At 30.7% G+C, this 9,666-nt stretch overlaps 1 protein-coding gene across 2 annotated transcripts; it reads right to left on the bottom strand.

Annotated features, from left to right (window-relative positions):
• Nucleotides 1–1,363: 1,363 nt before the first annotated feature.
• LOC120777933 (akirin) lies at nucleotides 1,364–6,235 on the bottom strand. 2 transcript variants are annotated; one of them, XM_040109517.1, is made up of 4 exons: nucleotides 6,131–6,235; nucleotides 3,737–4,025; nucleotides 3,214–3,573; nucleotides 1,364–2,482 (listed from the first exon to the last, which is right to left on the bottom strand). In XM_040109517.1, the coding sequence occupies exons 2-4, from the start codon at nucleotides 3,969–3,971 to the stop codon at nucleotides 2,472–2,474; spliced, it is 606 nt and encodes a 201-aa protein (XP_039965451.1). In that variant the 5' UTR covers nucleotides 3,972–4,025; nucleotides 6,131–6,235; the 3' UTR covers nucleotides 1,364–2,471. The 2 variants fall into 2 exon arrangements, with proteins under 2 accessions (XP_039965451.1, XP_039965449.1); XM_040109515.1 differs by lacking the exon at nucleotides 6,131–6,235 and adding an exon at nucleotides 5,962–6,099 and having other exon boundaries at nucleotides 3,737–4,070.
• Between the last annotated feature and the right edge of the window lie 3,431 nt (nucleotides 6,236–9,666).

The raw sequence follows: 9,666 nt of genomic DNA, 5'->3' as shown, positions 1-9,666 counted from the left end.
GTCAGTCACAAAAGAAACAGGACTGTTAAAAAAAAAAAAACAAAAAATTAATATTTTTCAAAAGTTATATCTTTTTATTCAAAGTAGTTTCCTTATGCTTCGATACAGCGTTTAGCCCGGTCAATTAGCATTTCAAATGAGTGTTTATAGTCATTTTTCGGAATGCTCTTGAAAATATCGGTCGTCGCCTTTTGGATAGCTGAAATGTCCTGAAACCAGTGTCCTTTCATTGGCAAATGAAGTTTTCCAAATAGGTAAAAATCACAGGGTGCCAGATCAGGTGAGTGATTAATGGTTAATATGGAGTTTTTTGTCAAAAAATCAGTGACAAGCGTCGACCGATGACATGGCGCATTATCGTGCAACAGGCGCCAGGACCCTGCCTCACGGTATTGTGGTCGAGCACGACGAATGCGTGACAAAAGACGCTTCATAACACCAAGGTAAAACACAGCATTAATCGTTTGGCCAGGTGGGACGAACTCTCGGTGTACAATACCCTCGGAATCGTAAAAACAAATAAGCATTGTCTTTATTTTTGACTTCTGAAGACGACCGACTTCTGATCGTCACAGGGGTCCTCACGACCTTCTTGGAATCGCTTAAACCACTCATGCACATTACCGCCCTTAACACTTATCATACCAACTCGGCTGTAAAATTTTATGTCTCTGTACCGTTATATGGGAGGGATCGATGTTATGATCCGATTTCATTAATTTTCACACTTCGGTCGGCGTTTCTTTAGGATTTATCTTGAACGAATTTTGTTATTTTAGCCTTAATGGTTTAAGAGATATACTATATACAGTACACCTATAAGGGGGCGGAGCTACCTCCGCTTTATCAAAATATTTAGCCCACAAAAGCCCCTTGCTACTGCGATCCTTATGTCCAATTTCAGTTTTTTATCTTAATTTATTGCTTAGCTGTTATATAAAGGTTTTCGTTTAATGGCATTTTGTGGGCGTGGTGGTTAGGTGATGGTAAACAAAACAATTACATTCTGTAGCAGTATGTTGCAAGAGTATAATATACTCAAGTTGGTATTTAGGTGCTTGAGTGCTTTTATCAAATTCTCAATAATAATTTCATTTTTCTGGAAATTGAATTTGACCTCAATAGTTTACAAGTTGGTGCAAAATATTTACAGGAGCATGTCATTAGTTGGACGCAACTATACTACATATATATGTGACCTGGTCTACGAAAAGGGGGCTTGGGTGCTGTATATATGTATGTGACATACATTTTATAGGGTATCCGAAATTTTCTTCTGGGTGTTGCAAACTCTGTGTCAATGGTACTTACCCAAAGGGGATATTATCTTTTAAAAGTACAATTTCAAAATTCCAGTATGCTCTTATATTCACTTCATTATTATTAAAATAATAATCTTATCAATTCAATTTCATTAACCTAATATCTGTTCTATACTAAGTATATATTAACATATAGTTGTTTGTGTAAATATTATTTGTTTTTACTGATGCTGAGGTTTTTAATTGTTGTTTGTTTTGTTTATTTGTTATATCAATTTCAAAGTATGCGCTTTTTCTCTGCTGTGGATGTATTAGTTTAAAAAATTATATAGTGTTTTAATTTTTTCTCTTAACAAAAATGAAGAATTTTTCTGATAAGAAAGCGAGTGGCAAGTGAATAATTAGATGTTAATTTCAGTAATTTTACTCAATTGTCATTTGCAACTATATTTATATTATTATATATATATTTATATTATGTATATAATATAAATACATACATATATATATATTTTAATATACTATATATAGCAGAAGGCATTGAATCAAAAGCAATCACATTCCGACAGGAATAGTTTAGCTTTTATCCCATACCATTCAGTTATAGCATGAATTATTCCTCAATAAAGTCTTATTAAAATTGTATAACAAACTCTACAAATGAAAAATTAGTTCATTCTCAAAATCAACCAAATATACATACGCTTTCAAATATTGAACGATATCTACATATGTATGTATGTGTTAAAAATATTGAATCGTAATTAATGCAGTGTCTTGAGGAAAGTTTATTAAATTTGTTTAGTTGGAAGGCCAAGTCATAGTTGAAAATAAAGTACAGTTTGAAGTTCGCAATAGATTTTTACAGAACATTAGAAATTATGTTACTAAGATGCTAATTTACTTAAATGTATATTTTATTTCGACTATGACAAAAAAACTTATATGTTTGAGCAGAAATTAAAATATGCCAGAATATATGAAAAGTTGAATATTTTTATCCTTTAGGCGATTGTTATAATGATCTTTTTATATTTATCTTTTCATCTTATTCGCATTCAGTGCTTTTATTTAAGTTAATGTTTTAAGTTATGATGAGAATTTCAGTTTTATATTATTGTTTCTCCAACAAAATGCATAAATACAGAAAGTGTTGTATATACGCGATGAAATCTTAGCGACTAGTAATGCAGTGCGCTTGAGGTCCGATTATGAAAGATCTGAAAAAAATATATAAAAGAACATAATTAATGAATAATGTATTATTTAGACATAATTATAAACCGCAGCTTTTTATTAATTATTTAAATAACAAGCAGCTGCAAACAAAAAATTAGAAAAAAAAATTAATCCAGCAAACGAAAAAATTATCTGACGCGACAAAAAAAGAATGTTGAATAAATAATTCGTTGGTTCACTCCAATATTTGAAAAACATTTTACGGTATAACGACTTTCAAACGATTATGTTTTCATTTGGGTTTTCAAATAATTATATTATACACTAGAAAGAGTAATAAATTAAAATCGAGGAGATCCACACAGGTTTCGACATATGTTTATAATAAATGTTGTTGTAACAAATATCTAGCTTGCAATAAAAATTGTAAATGGAGTGTGGTGTACCAAATGTTGCACTCATCAACAATTATTTCTTACTTTGAATATTCAGCAAAAAATACTGACCTTTTCAGATTCAGACTTGAAGTAAAAAACTTCAAATTTTTTCGTTCAAAATAATCAAGCAATAATAAAAGTAAACAAAATAAAAAAAATTAGCATCATTGATCCTGACTTTAAATACATAAGTCTACGAATTCATAATGTGCATACGCGTTGCAAGAATAGTCATAAATATACAAAAAATATAATAAACAATTTTACTGTTCACTATCAGATACTAAAGTATTTAATTTTGAATGGATATAGTATAAATGGAAATTTCTACTCACAGCTTGGTGTGGCTTCATAGCGCCTTTGTATCTGGTCATAAGTGAATTTTACGAAAGCATCATACTGTTCGGCGAGCTTTGTAGTCAGCACAGCATTATAATTTTCACGTATCTCGTCTTCTCTCTCCTTAAGCATACGTTCGCATATTAATTGAACTTGCTTGAATGTAAAAAGCGCTTTCTCTGGATTACGCACCAAACTCGGTGGGGTGTCAGGACGACGTGGACTATCGGCACCCATTTCGGAACCGCTCGATTCTGAGTCCTGTTGCATACCATCTACGTTAGACGATGGGAATTGAAGACGTTTACAACGGTGCAGTCGTTTAATTTCATCACGGATATCCTGAGCAATTTTATCTTAAAAAAAAAGAAAAAAAAAATACGCTCATAAATTGAAAAAATATTTCTAAATATAATCTCAGTTTGTTATTATTAAATGATTTATTGTACCATGGTTCATGTTCTATAAGAAATCTTAAAGCATCAAATATAAATGACATATTTTATATATTATACTTACCTGGTGATATTTTTGTTAAATTGGTCTCTGTGAATGGATTAGGCTGTGGTTCTTTGGAAATACGGCTTCCACTAGGACTCTGCACATTGTCATATAAAGTAGATGCCACAGATGAGCGCGATGGTGATGATCCGTTTCCGGTGGTTTGCCCAAGAGGATTGCAACGTCTACGTTTTGTAGGACGCTGATTTAGTGCTTCCCAGTCTAGTGTTCGCTTAAGTGTTGCACAAGCCATTTTTACTGACAATAGTTTGCTCGAGAGCGTAGATTTTCACTTTTCAAATTTATTCTGTATAGAAGTTATTATTATTATGTATTGCCACAGGTGATAAAACTAAAAAAGATATGAAATTTTTTTGTTTATTTCTATTGTACATATATTAAGATGTTTTAAAATAATTGAGAAAAAATCCTTATACATTTTACAAAACGTCACTATGTGAGGAATACAGGCTAGTATAGAACACTTATTGACTTATAAGCAGGTAGTTAAAACTGTAAAAACACCTGGCAACTTGTACGTTACTGTGTATATAATTATATACACACACTTCAATATCTAAACATATATATAAGAGAAATATATATGTAAAGGTATTTGTGGTGGTGGATCCTTTAGGCCTCTGTCACACGTTCAATATTTATTGTGATATTTGCATCGTGAGGATTGAGGGGAAAATGCCACACGTTCAATATTAATTGCGCTAATGGTTTTGCTATATTTTTTATACAAATAGTCGCAAAAAAACTGAAAAAATGAAGGAACTGTTATTACCTTGAATCAATCTCATTCACCCAAGAATTTTCGGAAAAATGATAACGAGTTGCAGTTTCTCTCTCTAGCGACAGAAAGCATACCTCAAATAATTTTAAGAAATGCTGCAGAGCTGACAGTTCTTGGTGTGGATAATGATTATCTGCTATTTTAGGAAAATAATGCTGCTGGCTATTTGCAGTCATCGTCAGTCACAATTCTGCGACCTATACAGTTTTTTTTCTACTGAACTAAACTGAAATTTTTCCAGCCAAATCATGTGGAAACTTGATTATCAAATTAAAATAGCTAATCACACAGTTTGGTGTACAAAAGCCATGCATTTATCGGAATATTAATATTTTGTTATATTAAAATATCTACATCTCGAATAGCTTATAGAAAAGAAGCAAAATCAGGATCTTGAACCATTTCTTCCCGAATTCCTATTCTGAAGTTTAAGCTTAAGCATATTGAATTGCAAAACTTCGCAACTTTGCCTTAGATACTAAATAATTAATGTTGAGAAAAACGCTCGGATAATATTTAATCATATTCGTGGTTATGTGAATTTATTTTTCACTTCCTACTACCGTGTTTAGTTTTACACATTAATCTCATATTAGAGTTAGGTTTGAAAATGTGACTAAACAAATCTGTTCAATTGTAACATTTGGTATTTTAGTAATTTTTATACTTAACAGTGAACGCGTTAATGGAAGTTTTGTTAAACTATATAATCTGTACACTGTACAGGTTCTAAAGCTGGATTAATATGTTAATACTATGATACATAGTCCTAAATTACTCATATTTGTTGTATGTATTCAGAGAGTTTGGAAAGAAGTTTAATACAATTGTAAAATATATATATTTTTAATCCAAATATTAGTTCTTTCTTGAAAGATATTATTTTCCTCAAATGAACATACAATGCTTTTACTCTTGATTTTTGATAGGTAGTTCGTTATTTGTTAGAATAAACCCTTTTATTTATATCTTTATTATTGTGTGAATGAAAAGAATTGAACCAATTTCAAATATTGAATTAAAATTATTTTGCACTATTTAATCGGAAATAAATATGTACAAAAGATTTAGTGAAGTCTAAGTGGAAAAGTTAAAAATTTAAGTGTAAAACCCATTATGAATCAAAGAAACACGCACTTTTAATAGACAACGGTAACCATATGTATATATTTTCTTAATCTGGAGAACATCCAATCTCAGGAGATGCAATTCTAAAATTTGCTCTTATTATTTTCTAAATTGAACCTATAGTTTTCATTCTCGCGTAGATAGGTAGATAAACGGGGCTTTTTAATAAAAAAAAACCTAACCACAATAAATCTAAATATACATATTCATATTACCACGATTAACGAGTACTCATACACATTAAATTTATGAAAGGAATCCACAACGGAGAATATCCTAAAAGAAATGGCTGCAATTCCTACAATTCGCTCACCAATGCAAGAAGTGTGTTTTTTCTGCTACTTATCTTCATTCAGAGCACAAAATTGTCACAAATTATGAATATCGAAAACTTGATTTTTATTCGACAGAAATATACATCAGAGAGCACTATAATCCAGAAAATTCAAATCCTGAATATATTTTTAAAATTATACACTTGCCTATGAATATTAGACACGATTTTCTAGCAATAAACTCTTTAAAATTTTGTAGCAATTTTCAACACAATGAAAATTGGTGACGATGTCCGACGTCTAATTTCGATTTGCTGTTTAAGTATAATTCACGAACAACTCACATTAATCTACAAGGTTGTAATCAAGAATATATTTATACTTGGTTTAAACTGTCAATATCTTTATATACAATAAAAAGTTTCTCAGTTTGCACAAACTATGTCGTTGGTTGCATACGTTTAACCACGAACAAAAATAATCAATAGGCATATTTTATTTGAACAGCATGTTAAGCTATTAGCTTGTTTGGCTGTGATTTATAATAGCGGATAGAGGAGGTTCTCCAGATCTAGAATGTGTATATATATATAGTTGTCGCTGTCTTATGGTTTTAGAGATATTTGCATTTAAAGTTCAAAAATTCAACTATTTAATATACGTGTTTCTCCGATTTATAATGAATTTTATACTTATATTTTTAACTTTTACATCCACTAACCTTTCACTAATTCGTTTCTAACCATTTATTGTATATTAAATAGTGCAAAAATAACTTTATTTCCATATTAAACTTTAGTTGAAATCCATTTTTTCATACAATAAGAAAATTGTTACAAACAAACAAAATATTTGAGTTACCATATTTTGTAATGGAATAAAAATAAGAAAAAAGGAAGATTATGCCGTCAATACAAAATGTATTGTGATGAGTCATGTAAAATATTTCAGAATTTTCATTATATTGATAAGTCCGTATGGATTGGCCAGGGTTATTTTTTTTTTAAGCGCCAACCGCCAACGCAAAAAGGAGTTCACCGCGAAAGAACTGAGCACTCCCAGCTGTTGGTCCAACCAGGGTTATTTTTTTGAAGCACGGCGAGTCCGTCTTGTACCTTGTAAGAGCGAAAGATCTCTTCAATTTGTTTCTGTGTGCACCTTCAATGTGTGTTCTTTAAAGTTGTTAAAATTTCATCATTCGAATATACCACAACAATTGTCCAAAATACTTCCATCTCCCAGAATTTTCTGTGTGTCAAACGGTACCAATTTTTTTGTATTAAGTTGAGGTGTAAAAATATACTATGATGTAACCAAATTTTAAAATTTGCTGTGCGAAATATAAAGGAAAATTTTGACAATTGAAATTCAAAACAAACTCAATTGCAGCGTTTGAATGTTTGCCTGTTACTAAAATTATTAAATGTGTTCGTAAAATGAATTAAATAGAATCCACATACTTTGCTTGCTAGTAACAAATATAAAATTTGTTCACACTTTAGGAAACCCCCTAACTCAATACAGAGCAAGATTGAATTATAGAAGGTTGTGTGGATACGAAGCGTACCTCCTCTTAAGAAAGAAGTTTTTGTATCCATAATGTCAAAATTAATAGGGGTATTCTCTTGCTCTTGCAAAACCCTAGCACGGTGCAAGAATTGCATATATTTCCTCTTGATGCACCGGCACAACAACAAACATACGCAGAAAATTATTTGCAATGGCTGTAAAATATGTCAGACCAAAACCCATGCATATTTGCGTTCAATGTCACGCAAAAATATAATTGCAACCCTGGTTTAGTTGTCATTTTACATAAAGACATATTTTGCCGTTAAATTGCTGAGGAAGGTAAGTTTTAAATAGGTTTTATAATTTTTACTTAAATTATAAAAATTTGTTACAGTTTTTTGTTAAGAATGAATGCTGAAGGTGCGCTAATTCACAATAGTCATCCTTAATAAAATGACCGAATCAGCCGTTCACTAGAGTCTGCAATGGGTGCTCACTTGGCCTTGCATATTTCGGTATAGGATTTTTGCATTTTGTGTCATCGTGCAATCTTGCAAGAGCAAGAGAATCCCCCTTATTATTAATTAACAATTTGTTTGCCATGAATTTCAATTTTCATCTATTTTATCGAGATATTCGTGTGACCACCTTGGAAACGGGTTTTTAAACGTGTAACTACAGTGTTCAGTGATCAAATCGTTATTGTTATACGAGGTTCCAACTAAAAATTTGAACTGATTAGATTATATTTATAGCGCAATTTTGTAAACAGATTTAGTCACTATTTGAGACATTTTAAAGTTTCAATTTGTGATCAGTTATTATTCACAATACAGTTCCTAGTCTTCAGTCACAAAGTATTGTCTCAAATTTGTCCCTTGATATAAAGCAGGTCGCACACCACTAATGAGAAATATTGTTTTCCATTTAGAATATACTGAAAGTTCAGCTATAATTATTAATTTTTATTGGTAATTATATATGCTTTTTGACTGCGTTATAAAAAATTAAATATTTGTTATCGACATGTTTATACACATCTCTTAATAACGAAATGAAACAGTTGATTAGATCTTCTTATTTTCAATTGAGAGATTTTTGTGACGTACTGAATTGCAAAATCGCCTCAAGTCACAAATATTGTCTCTAATTTAAAATCTCAAAATTTAAAACTTGTGACTTTATCAAAGTACTGAACAACGATATAACTGTAATATAATCAACTGAAAGTTTTGGTGGAAACATGGTATTAAAAGAGACATCGTAAAGAAACTCTGAAATATTTAAACAAAATCTTTCTAAATTCGTGAAATAAATTTTATTTATTACTCTGCAAGCCAGCTAGAGGCTACATTACCTTTATTAATTTAGAGCGATATTACCCTGAAAACCGCGGTTTAATCAGCCATCATGGCTACTCAAGATTTAAGTTAAAGGTCCTATGATATTATTAAGCTCCAATTGATTTTTCTAACCGAAACTCTAGTGTTCATCCCTTTCTTACCTAAAAACATTCCACGGTTTTTTTTTCAATTATTAGAGATTCAATAATCGTGATTTGCTGGGAAGTAATGGGAAATAGAAAGAAAGAAAAGTTTTACACGTGCTGTCAGTAAATGTCAAAATATTTTACACACACATAAACATGTATGGTCTGCAAAATAGCAAATCAAGAAATTTTTGTAAGATTATTTTAATTAATGCAGAATTTTTTAACTAGGCTATGTATAATTCTTGCACATAATTCCGTTTGAGCTACCAAATACAAATTCTTCGCACTTCAACAGTTTTTAATACGACAGAGTTGTGAATATAAGTACAAAAATAAATTTTTACATCATAAGACCCATTTTGTGTACCATTATTTGAATCCATATAGACTATTTTATACGAAATATACGTATGTCTGTATTTCATACAAAAATTGTTTAAAATGTACATACTTTTTATCATTTTTTACCAGTTTTATATCCAAGAAGTTGTCAAAACACTTAACTACAAAATAAGAAAACTTGTCAAATATTCAATAAATAAACTTTTTAAGAATTAAGTAAATGTATATCTATTTTATTACTTATTATCCGCTTGGTTCTAGCACATGCTTACGTATTGAAAAACGAATGTAAATTGGATCCCTATGATTTGTATGGCGAAAGATTCGTGCCCATCGAAAACACAAGTGTGTGGTATAAGGTTGTAAGCACGGTAGTCTATACCATGGTTGTAAGTTT

The sequence above is a fragment of the Bactrocera tryoni genome, chromosome 5 (genome assembly GCF_016617805.1).
Source record: "Bactrocera tryoni isolate S06 chromosome 5, CSIRO_BtryS06_freeze2, whole genome shotgun sequence".
Taxonomy (NCBI): domain Eukaryota; kingdom Metazoa; phylum Arthropoda; class Insecta; order Diptera; family Tephritidae; genus Bactrocera; species Bactrocera tryoni.
This window is presented reverse-complemented; position numbering and strand designations above follow the sequence as displayed.